This window comes from Alexandromys fortis, unplaced genomic scaffold (assembly GCF_014885135.2).
Source record: "Alexandromys fortis isolate MF-2015 unplaced genomic scaffold, M_Fortis_MF-2015_v1.1 scaffold_14, whole genome shotgun sequence".
In the NCBI taxonomy this organism is placed as follows: domain Eukaryota; kingdom Metazoa; phylum Chordata; class Mammalia; order Rodentia; family Cricetidae; genus Alexandromys; species Alexandromys fortis.
In genome coordinates, this window is record NW_026067910.1 from 14,690,979 (window position 1) to 14,712,059 (window position 21,081).

General features: G+C 39.4%; 1 protein-coding gene across 3 annotated transcripts in view; it reads left to right on the top strand.

Moving 5' to 3' along the window:
* Window positions 1-8,377: 8,377 nt before the first annotated feature.
* Window positions 8,378-21,081, top strand: part of Rnf146 (ring finger protein 146) — a 25,258-nt gene continuing 12,554 nt past the window's right edge. The window contains exons 1-2 of one of the 3 annotated variants that reach the window (XM_050138173.1): window positions 8,378-8,472; window positions 18,774-18,883. In XM_050138173.1, coding sequence (XP_049994130.1) covers window positions 18,882-18,883 — 2 coding nt within the window. In that variant the 5' untranslated portion in view covers window positions 8,378-8,472; window positions 18,774-18,881. Of the gene's footprint in view, window positions 8,473-8,852; window positions 8,970-9,137; window positions 9,180-18,773; window positions 18,884-21,081 lie in introns of those variants that run through there. The other 2 variants (XM_050138175.1, XM_050138174.1) reach the window with 2 other exon arrangements.

Below are 21,081 nucleotides of genomic sequence, written 5' to 3' on the forward strand. Positions count from 1 at the left end.
ATGTGATTATTTCAGGGATGAGCAGCTGGGAACCAACACGAGGCCTCCTTCAACACTTTTTCAAAGCAACATATCCTTAGACTCAAATTCTGAAGTCAAGATACCTTTGAAGTATATACGTTGGTTATTTAGCTCCTTTACAGTAAAAAAAAAATTCAAATAAAACACAATAATATACATAATCCAGACTCTGTGAATTTTTCATCTTTACATGGCTTATTAATTTTTTTACTCTATTACTTTTTTACATTTATTTTATTATCCTTATTTCTTTAATATATGACTGTCTGTACTCTCTTTATAAACTTTGTTTTATTTTTTCTAAGCCATTTACTTGTTTTTATAACTCTCTGTACTTTTTATTCTCTCTCCCAAGGCTATGTACATTTATCCAACACTGTAACCCATTTAGAGGTGATTTTTAAAATCTGAATCAGCCTTTATTGTGTATCTGTAATTATTTTCTGACCATAAGTGCTTCTTAAATGCTAAGCCCTTCTTAAAAACCTAAGCTGTGGCCTTACTAGGGTATATACGACCCTGACTGCTTGCTCCGCACAGTCAAACTTGGTGGAAGTCAATTCACTGCCTCTGCAAGCCATGCACATTGCCCCAGTTCCTAGTATGCAACATGTCTATGTTGAGCCAGTAAGCAGTTTGTAACATGCTGCTTACAAACCCCATTTAAATGCTTGGTCTCCTGAAAAAAGACAGAGGTCACGCTGGCAGCAAAGCCCAGAATGCTGGCATTTCAAAATGACACAGCTTTTTTTTTTTTTTCTGCTACTGCTGAATCGGCAAAACCCGTCTTAAAGGAGCTGCAGCATGCTGCCAGCAAGTAAAGCCCATTCGGGAAAATAAATATGGCTAAACTTTTGATTTTTAGTGTCTAAAATTCCTTTCCAAGCCCTCTCAGGTTTTACATGGATTTAATCCACCACATTGGGTGCCAATCTGTTGACTGAGGTTTTTTGTCCCACCAGGTCCCACAGCCGTTTAGCCCCAAAGAAAGATACAGAGGTCCACATTAATTATAAACTGATTGACCTAGTAGCTCAGGCTTTTTATGAACTCTTACAATTTACATTAGCCCATAATACTTGTTAGCCACGTGGCTTGGTACCTTTTTTGGCGAGGCCGTCACATCTTGCTTGCTCTGTGTGTGGCTTCCTCTCTGTCTGGGTGATGACTGTAGACTGAAACTTCCTTCTTCCCAGAATTATTATTGCGCCACCTCTACTTCCTGCCTGGCTGCCCTGCCAATATTTCCTGCCTGGCTTCTGGCCAATCAACATTTATTTAAAATACAAGTGACAGGGTACAATCCATGTCCCACAGCCCAAGTCTGTGTATTTAATCCTAAATTGTGCGGTTTCTTCTGTTCTCTTTCTTTCCTACATTATCAAAAGTGGAGAGAAAGCATAAATTTCTTGAAGTAGGGGTTTTCCCCATTTGTCTCATACTTCTACCATTTTAGGCAACTTAGGATGTAGGAGAGCCAGGGATATGCTAGTTTGTAATAACTATACAGCTTGTTTTCAGGCAGGAAACTTATAACATGCATTGGATGTTCCTTGCCTCAAATTCTGGCCAAGTGAACCCAAACTCATGTAAGTAATACATAGGATGGATTAGTTGGCTTTCTACTAGAATAACAAACCCCAGGATGAAAAATCAGATTACAAAGAAAAGCTTGTTTAGGCTCAGAGCTTTGAAAGTTTAGGTCAAGGAGTCGTTCTATCCCTTGCCTTTTGGCCTGTAGTAACACTTCCTCAAAGAAGAGTCTGACAAAGAGAGCAACATGGCCACGAATGAAAGAGAAAGACACTGGTGTCTCCCTGTCCTTCACATAGCAGATCTCCAATGACCTAAATCCTGCTACTAGCCAGCCCCTTTTAGGCCCTTCCAATCATACCAACCTAAGACCTCACCTTTCACATACGCTGTTTAGAGGGATATTCCAGATGTGAAATACAGCATTGACGAACGGACATACATAACTGAGACGGAGTAAATAAACAGACTTGAAGAGGCTACAGTGAGGCCTCTCTTTCTGGTATGTTTCACCTTTAAGCTGGTTCTCCTCACAGTAGAAATATGAACACATTAGCTGCAGGTGTGGCACATATACCAACAGAGTTTGTGTCCTACATTCTTGCTAAAAGTTCAGCAGTTTCAATGACAGTCCTTTTTCTTCTTGAATGCTCATATCTTTACAGATAATCAGTGAAGTGGGAGAGTCTTCTGTTTTGTGTTGATTTCATTGGTTAATAAAAAAAAAAAAAACTGCCTCGGCCCTTTAATAGGACAGAATCAGTATGTTAATGTACACTCACTGCCGTAGTTCATTCTATATGCTCCACTTACAAAACTAGTGCTTTTTAGGATTTCAAAGATGCCTAACAGAAATAAGGAAGAAGGAGGTCATAGTGTTCTCCAGAGAGAGGGACCAGTGGGTATTCATAGCTGCAGGGAAAGAGATATGATATGTGGCAATAACTCATGTGTGTATGAGGTGGGGGACTGTGGAATTCTACAGTTTGTTGCTGCTGAAGCCACGGAAAGTGATGTCATCTCAACCCAAGTGTCTGGGAACCAGAGAGTCCAGTGCTGTGACAATAAAGTCATAAAAGTTAAAACTGTTCACCTGTTTGACAAATTAATGAGTAGTGGTAGCAGCTTACCTCTGGTTTATGGTAGCACGTAGGAAAAGGGAAGTTGGCGTATTTTAAATGACCAAACTGCTGTGTTTGTTAACAGTGGCTATGATCTCAGGACTCTTAGTGTCCTTTCTGCCTTGTGATTGACTTGTGCACATTCTTTTCAGCCAGGCTCCCTCGGCTGCCCAGGACTTGTTATTCCATCATATTTGGATACTGGTTTCCATGCTGAAATTCAGATGTTCTTCAGTGAGATTATTATCCCAACAACTTCTATGACTGGATAAGAAAAAGGACAAAAGATAACATGCACTATTATATTAGGTAAAAGAAAAATACTGGCTCATTGTTACTGCGACCGGCTAGTGTCATTTGATGACTGTGAGACAAGCAGCATCAAGCCATAGGCTGGGGACCATGCTATGCACTGCCTCTGAGAGTCATGCTTCAACTAAAAATGGAAAAGTTTTCTTTCCAAAATTACTCTTGCTTTATTCCTTTTCATCTGCTAGCTCTAATGACTGATGCATTCCTGAATCTGTTTTGTTCTGCGTCCAGACAAATGAGAAAGCCATGTCCACAGCTATCAGAGGATTGCTTGCATGTGTAAAGAAATCTAGCTCACAGTTTACTTGATACTTGAAAGTGTTCCCGATCAACACATTTTTAAATACTTAAAAATTGCACAGGACCCTAAAGGCATTTTATTTGTGTGTCAATATTTACCAAACAAAAAAATCAAAACTAAGGGTGGTTTAAAATGTTCACTTAAAAGTCATGTCATTGCCATAAGTGTACGAATAGCATGTTATGAAAAGTGTATTTCCAAAACAAATGTAATTGAATAGGAAAAGTGGCACTATTTTACATTTTCCAAATCTTTTTCATGCCTCACTTAAGAGTCAAAGTAGAATTCTCACATCGCTTCTGCATTTACTGTTTTGCTACATCCTTTATTTTGTAGATTCTGGGAAATACTGGATATTTGGCAGAACTGAAGAAGGCCACTACAGACTCCATATTATGAGACAACTTTTCCTTTTGTAGACCCTCTACAAGTGTCAAAAGGATTTCCAGGGTTTACTAGATAAGCTTTTTAAAACTATTGTTTTTCACATACACTCCATTGCAACATACATGATTTTCTCGTGCCTTTCAGTAAATAAGGTGAATCTTATTCTTAAGGTGAACAAACAATATGAGAAAATATGGCATTTAGGGAAAACAGTTTGGAGAAGAATGGTAACCAGGAGATATGTGGTACCTATGAAATTCTTTCATGAACGGGTTTGAAGAAGTAAATTATAAATACAGCCACTGCTGAGACGCCAGCTGCATCTCCTTTATCTTTAATTCAGTGACACAGAACAAAATGCCAATGACAGGAACATTATCACAGAGATGTCTTCAATCTGTTAGGCTCTAATTTTATTCTTCAAGTAACTAATTTGAATGTTTCAGCCTTTAATAATGGCTGGGAGCTAAATACATAAAAAAAACACTCCTGATGATTTTGGAAAAAAAAATCTTGCATAATAACAAAATGGGAACCAATATTTTTCAAAAACCTAGCGATGTGATAAATAGTATTTAATAAATTCAGTAATTATCTGCACCTACAATTACCGACAAAGAATAAATTCACTTTTTTCCTTTTTGCATGTATGTATACCTACTCCCCCCACACATACACACACATTTTCTCTCCTGCATACATTCATTCATCCATTAGGCATTTTTGTGGGGAACTTGTCTAAATAATGGCAGGCATTATTCCTGGCAAGTGGCATATGTGTTTGCTATTTCTCCTGTTGCTATGAAAAAAAACCCTAATAAAAGGGACTTAAGGCAAAAACGGGGGTGGGGAGTGGGGGGACTGGTTTTGGCTCAGGGTTCTAGGGTCCAGTCCATCAGGCAGAGAAGTCATGGCAGCTTGAACTAGTCACATTGTGTCCACAGCCAGGATGCAGAAAAGGGTGAATGCTGGTGTGTGATTCTCTTTTTCTTTAGACCTAAGGCAGGTGCCAGCTCATGAAATGGTACTACCCACATTTAGTTCAGATCTTCCCACTTTTATTAACCTAATCTAGACAATCCACCACAGGCATGCCCAGAGATTTGTCTCCATGGTAACCCCAAACTCCTGCAAGTTGACAAGATTAGCCAACATACCACGCAAATAGAACTCAAATTCTTGCCCTTGTGAGTTCTGTGCTGTGGCTCAGAGAACAACTCAACAAACATGGGTAAGTTAAATACCATACTTCTACTGCAGCCTGTGCTGACTGTTTGGCACTGGTGGTGAGGCACAAAGCGGGCACTTAAAATGTTTCCTGAGTGAAGAAGTTACAAGTGAGACAGTCAAGTTTCTCTCCACAGCTGCTCCCTTTTGTTAGTGTGTTTTAATGACTCCAGTTTTTGCTGTATCCCAGACTGAGGATAATTTCAAGAAGAAGAGACAGAGAGCATGAAGAAACAAGAATGAGATTTGGCTGTTGGGGTTCCCTATTCACCTGCTTCCCTAGGTGACTCGTTTTAGAACAGCACCCCTAAATAATATGGCATTACATCCATTTGACTGGATGTACACATACTGCCGTAAGTATGAAAGAGAAAATTGAAAGAATAAGCGATGTTAGTAGCTAAATGATATGATGATGTAAAAAATAAAGGAAGGGAGAGGACTATAAAAATATTTGAGTATAGAGAGAGCAAGCCATTGTGGGAAAGAGTGCATAAGGGGTGTGGAAGGGAGCAACCAACACAGAATGGTGACTGAGACTTTGTATAGGGTATTGTGGGAACAGGAAGCTGGCTGAGAGGTCTGGGAGCTGATAAAGGAGGGTGGGCACACAAAAGGACTCTTGATTTTCCTTTGTGTTGGGAAGCCAAGCGGGTTTGTGAACAGAAGAATGGTGAGCCTCACATCTTTTTAACAGGTTTGGTTTGGAGACAATATGATTAAAGTCAACATAATAATTAATAGTTTCCTGTGTGTATTTTGAAGATGGAAAGAGCCAACAATTTATTTGCAAGGAAAGATAGAGACACTATAGATGTGTTGGGACACAGATACATAGAAGCATTTACTGCAATGACAATGATTGTGATGGGAGGGGGCCTACCCTGAAAGAGCATTTTAGTTAGGTTGCTGAGGCTTCATTTCTGCCTTATGTGCTTCAGTAGGCCAACAGAGTAGAACTCCCACCACTTAGATAATCTGTGCCTCATCTGCACCCAAGGAGGCTGAAGTACAGCAGAAAAACACCTTTTCCTAATAGATGCAAGGACCAGGCAGCATGTTTTTAATCTGATTCTAGCTCTCTCAAAGAAACCTTTCTTTGTGGAATTAGTTTTCTAATCCAGGAAATGAATTGCAGCATGCACCCTGTGGAGCCTCTACCTGAATTCAATCCCAGCTATGAGCTATGTATCAGTTGTGTAAAATGGCAACAGGAAAAGGCCCCACACCAGGTGATTGTGGGACTGGATGACTGTACTGCATGCAACCCAGGATAAAGGGTAGTACTGTTATTGTTTCTTCAAACTTAAGTCTTGATGTAAACATCAACACTTGGTATCACTTTGCTATGACTATATACATCTACTGTAAAAACCACAGGGACTGAAAAAGGATATGACAAGGAGCTAAGCTTAAAGTTAAATAACATATCTCCTAATATCTGTACATTAAGTAAGGTTATAAAATAATATTATTTAGAAGAAAATTTATTGAGGCTTCTCTCACCAAGAGACTTACAAGTGGGTGTGTGATGATCTTTCATTTATGATCTGACAATAAAACTTGCCTGAAGATCGGAGTGCAGAGCTAAGCCAGGCATTACTGGCACACACCTTTAATCCCAGGATTTGGAAAACAGAGTCAGACAGATCTGTTAGTTCAAGGCCACCCTGGGCTACACGAAATAAATCCAGTCTAAAAGAAAAACAGAGCTCACACAAAGGTGATGCAAGCAGTTGGGATCGTATGCCTTTCATCCTACTAGGGAGTTGGAGACAAGAGTGATACGGCTGGGCTGAGAGGAATATAAGGCAAGAGATAGGCACTCATTGTAGTCTAGGCAGTCAGTCTGAACAATCACTCTGAGGATGCGGTCTGTCTGAGGATGCAGTCAGAGAATGCAGTCTGAGCAACTAGCTGAGGACAGGATCACCACTTTGGTCTGAGCATTGGTAGAGGTAAGAACTCTAGTGACCGGTGGCTCTGCTTCTCTGATCTCTCAGCTTTCACCCCCTAATATCTGACTCTGGGTTTTTATTATTAAGACCAACTAGAAATCGTAATACACACACGTGTGCGTGTTTCCTTAAAGAAGCCACACTTACATGGAAGATCCTGTGAACTGATTGGCTGGTTAAACTTTGTAATAGTGGTACAGAATGCTGCAAATAGGAGCCAAATATTTGCTCCCCCCCCCATGTAGTTAGCATAGTTAACAATTTGCTTTTAATACCTGTGTCATCTGACCTGGTATGTACTGCTGAAACCTAGCTGGCCAGTAGCTTCGATCAGCCTTTTTTATTTCCCTGTGGTCCTGTATGATACTAGGGATTGAATCCAGATCATGATAGGAAAATACCCTACCTCTAGATACCTAGTTCGTTTTTCAGCCTTGAAACTAAGAATATTATAACATTTAAACATATAGATCTATATGCCCCAAAGTCGACCTAACCGATGTCCTATCCCTACCAAAATATTTGGTAAATACATTCATGTCTAACCTTCTCTTTTGGTGGCTATAAAAGTTTATGTACTATTTTCTAGAACAACAGATCAAGTAGACTGAATCATGTCTGGATTCACAGTTACACATGGTTGTCTCCATATGAATTCTTCCTCCCTTTGGAGCAGAGGCTGTGTTTGTCGCTATCATATTAAACACCAGAAACATATTCAGTACTGAAGTGAAACAGTTAATGAAACCTCACAAGGCAACATTGTTGCAATCACAATGCAACAGTTATAGAAAGGAAACACTTCCAAAGATGAAAAGGCCCCATTAGTCTCCCTTGTTTAACTGCCAGTAGAGAAAATTCACTCTGTTCTGTAAAAGACCATGTGTGGGTTAAAATGAACAACGCCTAGATTTAGACGTTTCAAACTACATGCTTGCCAAAAAAAACAAACAAAAAAAAAAAACCGAATCCGCGAAATTTATTCTAGATTCTTAAGACGATTGATTTCTTTTTCTAGCTTCCTATGCTATAGTTCAGGTTCAAGAGACTTGATACTCCTGCAGGCCCCCTTCCCCATTAAACTTCCTAGTGAGGTGAATAAATTGGAGCGTTCCAGGGGACCCTCCAGCCCACGCCATGCCTTTGCTGAGGTCTTCTAGATAAGGAACAAGCAGTACTCTCCTAGACGGCGCTTCAAAACGAAACTTAAGACTTGGCCAAGGGCTCCTTGGGGTCAGAAGCTTGGATTTCGGGAAAGCTCCTATTCCCGGTCCTGAACGTCGTCTAGCTTCCTCCCGCAAGGCTCTCCGGTGAACCCTCACCGTGTCAGAGCCAAGTGGTGATGAGGTCCGTCACGTAAAGAGCAAGGGAGAGAGATCGGGGCCGGAGAGCCGCCCCACCGCGGCGTAGAGGCAGCGAGGTCCGCGAGCAGAGAGCGGACAGCGGGTTGCGGGCGCCGCGCGCGCTCGCCGCGGGGGCGTGGCTTCCGCCGGCGCGGCCCCGCCCCCTGGAGCGCCGGGCGGTCACGTGGCGGCCGCGCGCGTCCCCGTCCGCTGCGGGCTCCGAAGCCGAGGAGAAAAGGCTGCGAGGTGGCTGCGGCGGTGGCCGAGAGGTGGGCACCGGGCGGGACCGGTGGCGAGCGCGGGTGTCCGAGGGCTGCGGGACCTCGGCGGGCGGCGCTGCGACCGCGCTGGCTGCGGGGCGGCTGACGGGGTCCGCGGCGGGCGGTGGCGGGGTCGGGGCCGGTAGGACAGGGACGCCCTTGGCCAGCGCGGCCCGGACGAGCGCGCGGAGGGAGGCCGAGCTGGCGCAGCCCGGACCGTGACGGGCGCGGCCCCGGCCCCGGCCATTACTGCGCAGCGGGCTGCGGGCAGCGCCACCGGGCTCGGCCGGGCCTCGCTCGGCCACGGGCTGCATCCTGTCTTCCGCCTGCCCTGCCGCTGCCTCTGCGAGCCGCTGTCGCTGCGAGCCGCTGGGTCTTACCCAGCGCCCGGAGCCGTCCCTCCTCCTTTCGCTGGCGGAAGCCTCCGAATGTTCTTGTTTTGATGGCTACCAAAACCTGAAACCACCGGGAGGTGTCGGAATACGCGTCGGGGCCTCCCAAGCCGGGTGCGTCTTGCATGCCCCGGCTGTCGCTTTGTTCTGGTTGCTGGGTGTGGAGTTCTTTCCCTTACCCTCCAACCCATCTGAGAACGCACGGGATCCCCATTGTTGTCGCTGTCTTATTTTCCTGAACGTTTTTTTTTTTTTTTCNGCTGGGTTACTTTTTTTTTTTTTTTTTTTTTTGAGGATGTGGAAATGGAACAGTCCTCTAATTAGGTAAGAGATTCCGGACTGTAAGTTAGCACACGCATTCTGACAACTATATTTTGTCTTTTCTCCGGGTGCTGTTTAAGCACTTCTCAAGTTTTCAACATTTTGTTTTCTCTTTTTTACAGCACCGAAATACTAGAGAACTTTAGGGAAGAAGAAAGCCAAAAGGAAATAGAAAAGGCTTTGTTCTTTGATTGACATTTCAGGTGCCAGGGTGTGTTCACTCCCCCCCAAACCCTCCCCCGTGTGTGTGTGTTTGTATGTGTGTGTCTTGTTTTGCAAACGGGATGTGCACCTGAAATGTGGTTATTGAAAACCATATATTATAACAAATTTGAACACATAGAACACTTCAGTAAATAATCTGTATTAGACATTATTAAAGGACACGGCATGTTGAAAACAAATGAAGAAAATGACCCATACAAACTAGCAGTAAAGCGTCTGGGTGCTGTAAAAGCACCTGAAAATAGGTCACGTAAATCTCATTTTTAAAGAGAAAATTCAAGAGTGACTGCCACACTAAAGGCAGAGTTTTGGATGTGTTTTGGTCTTGGATGTGGGGGAGTGGAACACTGGCTGGGTTTATGTCTCAAGTGGGCCAGTGTAATGTGGGCAGAATGAAAACCCTTTTGCGTAAACGTTTGAAGTTTCTGTGTCTTGCTGGTGATGGTTAAGAACTGGGAAGAGTTGTAATCGTGGGAAAATGTCCCACATAGCTGGTCACTAGAATAGAAGAATGAAAACAGGTTCTTTTAGGAGACTTGTCAAGTGGGGAAGTGTCACTTTTGAATTATTTTGTTTTTGTTTATTTGTTTGTTTTGCTTTTTTTCTTTTTTCGGGACAGAGTTTCCCTGTGTAGCTTTGGAGCCTGTCCTGGAACTTGCTCTGTACCCCAGGCTGGCCTTAAACTCAAAGAGGTAGATCCAGAGCTGCCTCTGCCTCCTGAGTACTGGGATTAAAAGCGTGTTTGTTTTGTTTTTAAGGATTTAAGCTAATTCCTTGACTTGGAAGAAAATAATAGTAAGAACTTTTTCATATTCAGCTGCTTAAGGTACGTTTTCTGTTAGGCATACACGTGTTTGAGGAATTTAACCAGTTGTTCCTGGTTCTTAGACATATTTTTTTTTTTTCTGTCAGTGTTAGAAAGAAAAGGTACTGAGCTTTTTTTTTTTTTTTTTTTCCCTGTCCTCCTGCCGGGTTGGGTTCTTGGTAACAGTGAATTTGCAGAACTGCTGGCTGGATTAGAAACCGTCTTTCTGAGGAAGGACACTGTGTTTACATTGGTCTACAGATTACTTTGCTTATTTGTACACTCTCATTTACCTTTCTAGTTAATTAATACAAAGCCTGTCGTTAAAGGCCTGTTAATCAAAACGTTAAAATTGAAAAATCATAGAGGAGCGGGTGAAGCTGCAAAAAGAGGCATGACTTGTCCAAGGTCACACATCTAATTAGTCAGAGGACTTCTTATTCACAGAATGGTTGCTGGCCTTGAAACATCTGTGTTTGAAGTGATTAAAGTATCTGTCACATTCTTATCTCTTGAGTTATTGAAATAAATGCAAAGCCCACTTTGCAGAGAAGAAATTTAAAGATTTACACTTAAATATGAAGACTCTGAAGGCAGTTAGTAGACTCATAGGCTGATGCTTGTTACATTTAACTGAAGTGTGTTTTGTCATAAGACTTGTTTCCAAGTTTGACTTAGTCTTCTTTTGACAACTGATTTGATGATGAAGTGCAAAATTTGATACAACAGTTATGTACCTGAGCACTTGGGAATCTTTCTTAAGAAACTTTAAGATGTGTATGTTAAATCCCACCTTACCTCTTTTCTAGTGTTTATAATAATATGTATTTATTATATATAAACGGGTATAGATAACTGAGGTTTGAAGTGGACCCCCCCATCATTGATACCTTTTTGTATATTGACTAAAGAGTAAACTGTTTCATTAAACCTTAACTTTAAATAGGAAAACCAGAAATTGTTCAATAGTGTATACTTTGATATTTATAGTTTTATTCATAATGTTTTTATATGTTCATCTTTCTCTTTTTATTTTTTTTAAAAGGCCAATATTTTATTATCTATTACTTAGGGACAGTGGACTTTTAAAAAATTTAACTGACTTGAAAAATGGGATTGCTGTTAATACTAAATCTTTTCATTAGGAATTAACAGTGTATTCAAGTAATTGTAGTGTGAATTATTTTAGTGGTTACCATATTTAAGTAATACAATATGACTTTATTTTTCAGTTCTTTTTAATTTAACGGATTAATTGATAAAGATCTAAACTCATTACTAATCTATAAACTTTATATAAATTTAGTCTGTCACTTTTTTCTGCACAATTGCTAAGAGGCAAATAACCTTGTTTCTTTTCTGTTTTTGTTACTTTCTTAATTAGTATTTAGAGTTTGGTGTATAATTTGAAAGTTATTGTAGGAAGAATTATGTATATTTGAATCATACATGTTCACTAAATTATTTCTAGCAAGTAGTTTGAAATCACCTCTTCTGCTTTAAAAAATCCTCTTGATTAAAATAAGAACACCTTTATGACTTTAAAAGCATCTTGTTTGAAGTAATGTGAAAATTATTTTCTGATGTCTTTATATTGCCTCTTCTGAATTTTACATGTATGTCTTATTTTTTACCTTTTGACATTGCTGTTTGCAAGATTGTAGTCAATGAGTCAGTTTGGCAGCCTCACCTAAACCTGTCCACTTTGATCACAACAGAATATATACAGTTTGGTTTGTATTGGTTTTGTTGTTTGCTGTGTTCAGCAAAATAAGCTATCCTACAGAGTTCAGTTTTTCTGTTCATTAATTATTTTTAACTGTCAGCTTTATCTTTTAAGGGAGGTGTGTGCATTAACGCAGAAGACATTGCAGGTCCAGTTTGATGAGGATGGGAAAGACTGATGAGCCACTTAGTTACTCAGCAGCTCTGAGTTGTGCTGAATATAAAGTATAATGGATTTCAGTACACACACAAATGGAAGGTGTTCCATTAATGACTTTATATTGAATACATACATATTAAAATAGTAATACTGTAGATGCATTGAGTTATATAAAATGGAATTTTCAAATTAATTTAACCTGTTTCTTTTTATTAGCTTTAATTCACCTAGTAGAAAATTGGAAATTAGATACTGGCTTGTTTTTTAAATAGAGTTAGTTTCCCTAAGAGAAAGATTTTTTTTTTTTTTGTGGTGCTTCTTCCCCCCCCTCTGTCTGTCTGTCTTTTTCTTTTGGTCTTCTCTTTTTCTTTGAAAGAGAGTGTGTGCTTGTTTGTTTTGAGATAAAGCCTCATTATGTAGCTCAAGCTGGCCTGGAACTCCTGGCAATCTTCCTGCTTTTGCCTTTTCAGTGCTAAAACAGCTTTTAAAAAAAAAAAATTGAAAAAAAGAGATGTAGTATACTTGAATTTGAAAGCCATCTCAAAGTGTCGGTAGCTTTTTTACTTTGCGTAAGCCACATTCCTTTTGACCTTTTCTTCTTTCTTTGTAAATTACGCAGTCCCACCCAGTTCCAAGGCTGTTTGGAGGATGCACTGACAGGTTGATCTCCCAGTGCTTTGTGGACTTGAGGACTTGAGTGTGCACATACATAACCGGAGACCTGATTCTAGTCTGGATTCATACAGTTGTTTCCAAGGAACCTTCTGGTAGTACAGTGCTAGGCATTTTAGTTTATTTTCCTTCCCCAAAGTTTACTGTCCATTTGTCTCAACTTTGAAAGTTCTGTGAGATACAGAATGGGAAAAGTCGCTTATGAAGTGTATGCACTAAGCCCTCATAGAGATACTATGGACAGGAGACCTGCTTACATCTGTAAAGCTATTCCCATTTGGCTGGGGTCATGTTTGTTGATGGGATACTTTGGCACAGTTGTATCTGAGAGTCAAGGGTTTTGAAAATAAAGGCATAGTTAGAAATAAAATAATTTTAAGAATGCACTGAATATATAAGGGTAAGTGGGGGTAGCACTTGAATTTGTCCTATTGTTAAAGATCTTTGGAGGAAGAATAACAGCCAAAATTTAAAACTTGTTGAAAAGAATTTCTAAAAGTCTTACCTTCTATTCTTTAAGTCAGAATAAAAATGAAAAAGAATGTTAAAAAAAAAAATCAGGCAACGTAAATGTATTTTAGCTGAGAGCACATTGACTGGTGGGGAATCATACTGCCAGACTACAGCCTCCTCAGGTGTCCAAACACAGTAATTCTTAAAGATTTATATGAGTTATTTTGCAACTTCTTAACTTCTGTTTACCTTAAAGTACAAGCCAGTTGTGGATATAAAATATTTATGGACAAGACTGGAATAGACAGGTAAGTGAATAGGCAGGGACAGTTGTGAGTCACCACAGGGAAAGAATATGTAAACAATGTAAACAAATGCATGGACAAAGTCAAGCATTAGAAATAGGGACGGTTTTTTCGGTGTATTTCATTACGGGGGTGGGGGGGCATTCTAAACAATGACCTGCCGAGAATGGGATTGTGGCTTCTGATTTTAGGTGGCAGTGTCTAATGGTGCTTTATTCATAAAAGGAAGTAAAGTTACTTAAATTTAGGGAGTTATAAGTTGAAAATAAAGAACACTTTTATACTTTTTGTAAGAAATTAAACACCAAATTTTGCAGGTGATAATTTTAACATTCAGTCATATATGTGCCTGGAATGCATGATTAAGATGACTCAGGTGGTTGGTTCTGTTTTAAACAACTTGTGGGATGGGAAGGACAGACAGTAAATATCCAACAGAGTTTTTTGTACACACACACACACACACACACACACACACACACGTTAGAATGTGGGCGGGGGTGTACAACACACCACATACGTGCACACACATTAGAACGTGGGCAAAGTCTATATTGACTTCTGAGTCATGTTCCAAAAACATGATGAGTGAGGCACAGAATGTCTGTATCCTTTCTTTTTCAAACCAAAACAGTCTTTTTTACGAGACAAAGGACATATAGATTACTGTCCCCTCTGGTCATCCTTACCTTTATTCCATACCTTTGTCAAGAAAAGCCTGCTAGTTGCTGTTTGGCTATCTGTATTCTTGGGATTCATCTACATTCTGGAGCATCCTTCAGTAGTCATTAGCCAGGTGACTCATGTGTTTGCCAGATGATAGAAGGAACCAGGTTCTAGAGCTGTTACACGCTGTCAGTTCTTCAAGGAAGGGTTCCTTTATGGATTTGATAGTTTCCAGAAGATGCCCTCTTCTCGGAAGAAACAGATATTTTATGTGAATGGATAGATGACTTACGTATTGCAGTCTTTAAACAAATTGCAATTGAAGTCAACACAAATTTGATTGGCAACTTACCACTTAGAGACATAAAATTTGTCCTGTCTTCAGGATTCAGTAGAAAAGTCATTGTATAAATTAACAATGCTAATGTTCATGGTAAGCTCAATAATTGGAAAATATGTAATATGCAGGAGTGGGAAATGGCTTAGGTGACCATTCCTGTGCAGTGCGGTGAATTTTATTAGGCATTTTATAAGCTCTAGAAGAGGAAGATTCTTAAAGGCAGAGGATGTACAGAATTGTCAAGGGCTCTCAGGAGCACTCATTTCGTGTAACTGTGCTATTAATCTGGAGGGCTGGTGGTCACTGATAAATACGAGGCTGCTATGTATTTAGGGTTCAGAGACCTAAAGCCTTTGTTTTCCTAAAGAGTGTTGCCTTTATTGTCTGTACTGGAAAACTAAACTTGGGCTTCAAGTGTAGGGGGACCATGGTCTGTGTTTCTAGAAGTGTCACTCAGAGGCATACTGAGTGAATTTAAGGCTGGTTACATAGTAGTACATAGAAGTAGATTCCCAGATAAAAGCTGACAGATGGTATGATAGGATGTACGGCCAGAGAAAGTAGCGAGAGTGTTTTCTCCTTTTCTTTGTGACCCTTAAGTGAGTAAGGCATGGAAACTGAAATGGCACATTGCAAGATTCATCAGAGGTAGACCACAGAGGAGTTAAAAATACAAGGTTGCCAGACAAGGGTTCTGTTAAAGAACTTTCAGATGATTCTAGATTGGGCCGGAAAGAAAATGACATCAGGAAGTGTATAAAGGAAAGACAGTGAGGAAGTGGTCAGAGGTCTTCATAACCAAGAACAGGTGTGTGAATGAGAAGTGAGCTAGGAGGACCAGCACTTGGAGTCCGAGAATGGGATTATGGCTTCTGATTTTAGGTGCCAGTGTCAAATGGTGCTTTATTAATAAAAGGAAGTAAAGTTACTTAAATTTAGGGAGTTATAAGTTGAAAATAAAGGATACTTTTATACTTTTTGGACTCACCTTATCAGTATCTCTAGCCTAGAATCTACAGTGGAAGAGTTCCCCAAAAATGCATCCTTCTAAGAAACTCTGCACTTGTTTCCAATGAATATATATTGGAGCAAGATTTAAGGAAATCTGGGAAGCTAGCTGTCATTCTCAGGGATCCACACTTAACGAGGTTTGTGGTGCAGCCAGGAGCTAGCATGAAGAGGATGCTGTGTGGTGATGTGAAGTCGGCACAGCCAGTGACACACATCTCAGAACCAGTGGTTGTGGCAGGATGTTTACCACTGACCTGCAGATGGGAGCTGAAAACATCGTGAGAAAATGGACAGTGTCTGCGAGAGGGAAGTGCAGTGAGAATCCTGCAATACTACTGAACTTTTTGGCACCATGCAGGCCAATGAAAAGGCTGATACAGAGTAAAATAGTGGCTTCCATGTTATCTAAAGCTGGAGCAAAATGAAGCATATTTCTCAGAAACGCTGTTTAGCCAGTTACTTAGAAAATTCTTAAAAGCTTTGAAACCAATTCTTTGTTCTCTTAAGCATTTGCTGAGGAAAGCTGGCTTCTATTTAGAGGCCACCGGTGCTACATTTAACTTTAGCTAAAAGATTCTTAGATAGGTTATCTAGATAGCTGCCAACTGTGAGAGGCTTAAGGAACAGAAAGACAGGATCCAAGTCTTTTCTCTCTTAGCTTTACCTACTGTGCAGCTGATCATTTCTTCAGTCATCATGTGCATGGTTTAAAGGAAGCTTCTCATGAAATGATGTGCCCTACAAGTGGGCATTAGAAACATGGGAAGGAATACTTTATGAGAAAAACTGGTAGTGTTTGTGGATTCCCTGTACAGGACGTAGCTTGAGAGAAAGTGGGCATAAAGGCTGTAAAATTGGGTGTGTTTGTGCATATAAAGTAGACCCTTTAGTTAATGTGCAGGAAGGTATTGGTGCTGACTCAATCTGTATTGTGGATGGCCAATTGACATTTTGTTGCCATTTTGACTTGTTCATACAGAACTTGCTTATTTTACTTAAAAATATTTATTTTAATAGAATGTAAAAATTATGACATACTTTACTCTTTAACCATTTTCAAAAGTACAACTCTATAGATAATCTTATTTACATGTTGTAAAGCCATCATCCTTACTATATATTTTTAGAAAGATTCCATATTTCAGACAGAAAAGAACGACCTTTGGAGGCAGCAGTTCACTATTATCTTTTCCTTCTGGTCATTGATAACCCTTTGGTTGGTCTCTGTGAAGTTCCCTATTCATTGAGGACTATAGATAGTATTTCTCTCTTTGTGTCTAGTTTATTTTGTTTTCAAGGTGCAGCTATATTGGATAAACTTCATTCTTCTTTTGTTTCTAATAGTGCACTGTTAAATGCTATGTTTTCTTTATCCATTCATCTGCAAAGAGACACGTTGTGTCCACTTTTTCACTTAAAATTCTATGATGAACTTTAGTATATGAATCTCTGTGAATCCTAGTTTTCTTTTAGTATGGATCTGCCTGTGGCATTGCTAGGGTGTTATAATTATCAAACATCCGCAGGGGTGACATCATCAAAGGTGTAACTCTCTGCATGCTCACCTACATGTATTTATTTCTGCTGTCCCTATAGACACATGGGACATGGCTGTGGGTCTGACTTACATTCAACTAACAACTACCAGTACTAAGCACTTCCCATGTGCTCACTGGTACTTTTCTCCCCCCAAAAGTGATTTCTCATACCTGGTGCTTATTTATTTTTGTTGTTGAGCTGTAAGTGTTTTTTAAGTAGTCTGAAAATTAAGTCTCAATTTTCAAAATGGTCTTTTATAAGTTATCCATTTTTTTTTCTGATAAGGTCTAATTTCTTTTTTCCTTTTGTTCCCTGTGCTGTTGGTGTTGTGTGTTGCAGTGCTTGAAGAGTTTCCCTTCTATTGACTTCTAAGATTTTGAGGATTTGCTTATGGTGTTGTGTGAAATGTGACTTGACTTGGTGGTGTAAATTGGTAGTCCCAATATTTTTTGAGGAAATACTCTTTCCCCATTGAATGGGTTTGATATACTTTCTCAAAGATCATGTGGCTATATGTTTATTAGTGAAAAGATTTATTTACATATTTAATGTTTTTATATGTGTCTGTGTAAGTTTATGTGTATCACATACATGTAACAGCCAGTGGAGGCCAGAAGAGGGTATCAGATTTCCTGAAACTGACATTATAGGTGGTTGTGTGTGATCTGCTATGTGGATACTGAGATCCCAAACCTGGGTCCTCTGCAAGGGCAGTAAACAGCTGAGCCATCTCACCAAGTCCATTTCTGGACTCTTAATTTTATTGATACATTTCTCTATGTATAATGCCATAAAATCTTAATGTCCAGATTTGTAGTAAGTTGTGACATTTGGAGGTGGCAGTTGTTGAACTTCTTTCTTATTTTCAAGATTTCTTTTAGCTAATTTCATGTGAATTTAATGACTAGCTTTTCTATTTATGCAAAAAGGTTGTTAAGATTTTAATAGGAACTATATTGAATCTGTAGATCCCTAATGAAAATTATTTGTCTTCTCACATTTTCCACTTTATGAACACTGGTTCCCTTTTTACTTATTCAACCCTATTTTATTTACTTCAGTACTATTTTGTCATTTTCAAACAAGTCTTAAGTCAATCTAAAACCAATTTACTGCTTTAGAGGTTGTTATAAATGGATATTTTTCTTTGATTTTCATTTTGTTGGAAGTTATGTAGCAACACACTACTGGAGTTTTGGTGTGTGTGTGTGTCTAACAACTTGACACCTACAATTTTGCTAGGCTTAGTTATTTAACTTCTTAGGATTCCATATAGAGAAAATACTGAAGTTTCACTCTTAGTATGAGTGAAGAATGTACATTTAAAAGACTTACTCTCTGTTCATTTGTATGCCTGTATCTTTCTTCAGTCTAATTCTTCTGCTAGAGCTTCCATTACATTAACAGCAGTTGTAAAAGACCACTATATTTTGTTAAAGAATCATATTTAATTGACTAATTCTACTGATCTTAATTTGTAGAGTGATTTTTGTTGTTGTTTTTCTTTTTTGTTTTTTTCAGGCAGGGTTTCTCTGTAGCTTTGGAGCATGACCTGAAACTAGCTCTTGTAGACCAGGCTGGCCTTGAACTCATAGAGATCCATCTGCCCCTGTCTCCCAAGTGCTGGGATTAAAGGCATGCGCCATCACCACCCGGCTGTAGAGTGATTGTTATTAATATAGTTTTTCTTTTGCAGTACAGAGAATGAACCAGCAGTGGAAGAGAAAACCCTACAGGTTGGCTGACAACTGGTAAAGAAGATGTTCTGTTTTTGTGACAGGTGCCTGTGGGATCTGTGATAGAAATGTAAGTAGAGCATCTAGAGTGCCATGGCTTTCCCAAAGCTCATGGGGCCAGGAGGGTAATGCAGAGACCCATACTTGTGTTTGATTTTACTTAAGCAAAATTAAATTTTTATTGACTCACCAGAGATTTATAGAGTTAGCAGTCCTGCTCACGCTAAATGATTACAGTCATAGTTTCTGAGAGTTTTCTCATAGGGAAAATATGATGAGTAAAGGTGAGAACCTTTACTTTGCATAGTGATTTACTTGAGAAAGATCTCTGGATTTTAGAACTAGTGACTAAAAGTTTTCGTGACATTTAAGGACTTTTTATACTATACTTGATTTAAAAGTTAGTACATCTTATTTTATTAATATCAGTTCACTCTAATTTACATTTTTATTAGTTGTGTTTTCCTGTCATTTTGGCTTTGTATAATATGCCATCATGTGTTTGATAATCTTGAATCTACTTATATTAAATTTCATTATATTTTGATAAAACATTTCCTACAATCAACATAGTTCTAGATCATAGAAAATGAAAACCTTGTGGACTTTTAGTCTTGATAATTACAGTGTTCAAATTCCTGGACCAGAAGAACTCTTGCAGATACTATTTCACATTTTTCAAGTTTTGACACAGAAGTTAGTTTGTTATCTCCTTTTTCATTATGATAACACTAGCTAATTCCCATCTTTAGGCAAGTTTAAGAAGTGTTAACATAAAAAAAATGGTATGACTAATATTTTAATGGTTTAAGTACAAAGTCTGTATCAATGATTTTTAACATTATATGCTTAGGAACTTCTATTGGATTATGTAAACAATAGGAAACTATTAAAGGTTGAGAGATGACTAATACAAATGACTGGGAGGAGGAAGAGCTAGGCAGAGAGAAGACTGAAGCCTATTGAAAGGTTAGTATTTTGTGCGATGGATATCCAGAGGTCTGGAATTAAGTTTACAGGATTTGGAGTGAAGAGGCATACTCAACAGGAGTTGTGGCCAGGGGTTAGGTGAGCACCAAGAATGGTAATTTATCCAAGGTGGACAGAAAAGCTAAAGATACAAGATTTAGAGGCAGATACGTTTGTTCTCAGTTGTGTTTATTTTAGATGTCTAGCGTGTTGATGTGGAATTTTGGAATACAGAATCAGAAATACAGGCTTGAGATGGAGTGTTTCCAGACAGAAGGTGTGAGGAGTCACATAGATGCATTCATGTGAGATACTCAGAATACCAACTAAGCATATAATGTATGCAACAAGGAGTCCCTGTAGGGTCTTGAGGGAGTACTGGTATTGAAGAGGTACTAGACAAAAGGGAAACAAACAAAAGAGATGACTTGAGAATGCTAAAACTCCAAGTGGAAAACATAAGGATTGTGAAAAAGAATGGGTGAAAGGAGGTTATTAAATTAAGTTTGAGATGCTAGTCAGAGTTCTAGGGAGTTAGATCATGGTCTCAATTACAAAAAATTAAGGGATTAGTTTTGCATACAGCTGGCAGAATCCCATCCGGAACCAGGAGAAAGACAGTAAGGCAGCGTACAAGTACAGCTGTGTTTTGCTGACAATTCTTTGGCTTTGTATAAGTGATCATTGATAACAGGAGTCAGTGTTTTATAACTGAGAGGGTTGAAGAAGTTTTATAACCCTCTTTGGAGCAATAGGAAATAAAGATGTCTTGGCTGAGTTACTGGGAGAAAGCTTGGTGATCTCTGGCAGTCAGAGCAGCAGGCCAGTGTGTGGAGTTGCAGTTTCTGCTTTAACTTGCTTTGGTAGACATCTCCCCTCCTGCCTTTTGTGGGGATGTTTCCAGTTTCCTTTCTTCCTTTGATCATTCTTTAAATCTCTTACAAGCTGCTTATACTGTGTAAATGTTGGGTAGCTGAAGGGTTGTGCCTGGTTTTCCTGCTCTTACTACAAATTCGCTCATCCACCCATTTTCATGGCTTTAAGAACTATGTATTATGTTGATGACTCATAACTGGATGATTATATATATATATGGACAAGTTTTATAGAGATCCTTAGCTGAAGGCGTAAGTCACAAACAAGGCCACACCAGTTTGGAGTTATGATTAATAGGGTGTTATTTATTTAAAGGGGAAAACTTACAGATCACCGTCTCAGACAACAGCCATCTGCACAACCAGGAAGGGAGTCTAGTCTCCGGAGGAGCAGGAAGTGAAGAGAGCGAGCAGAGGAAATAGC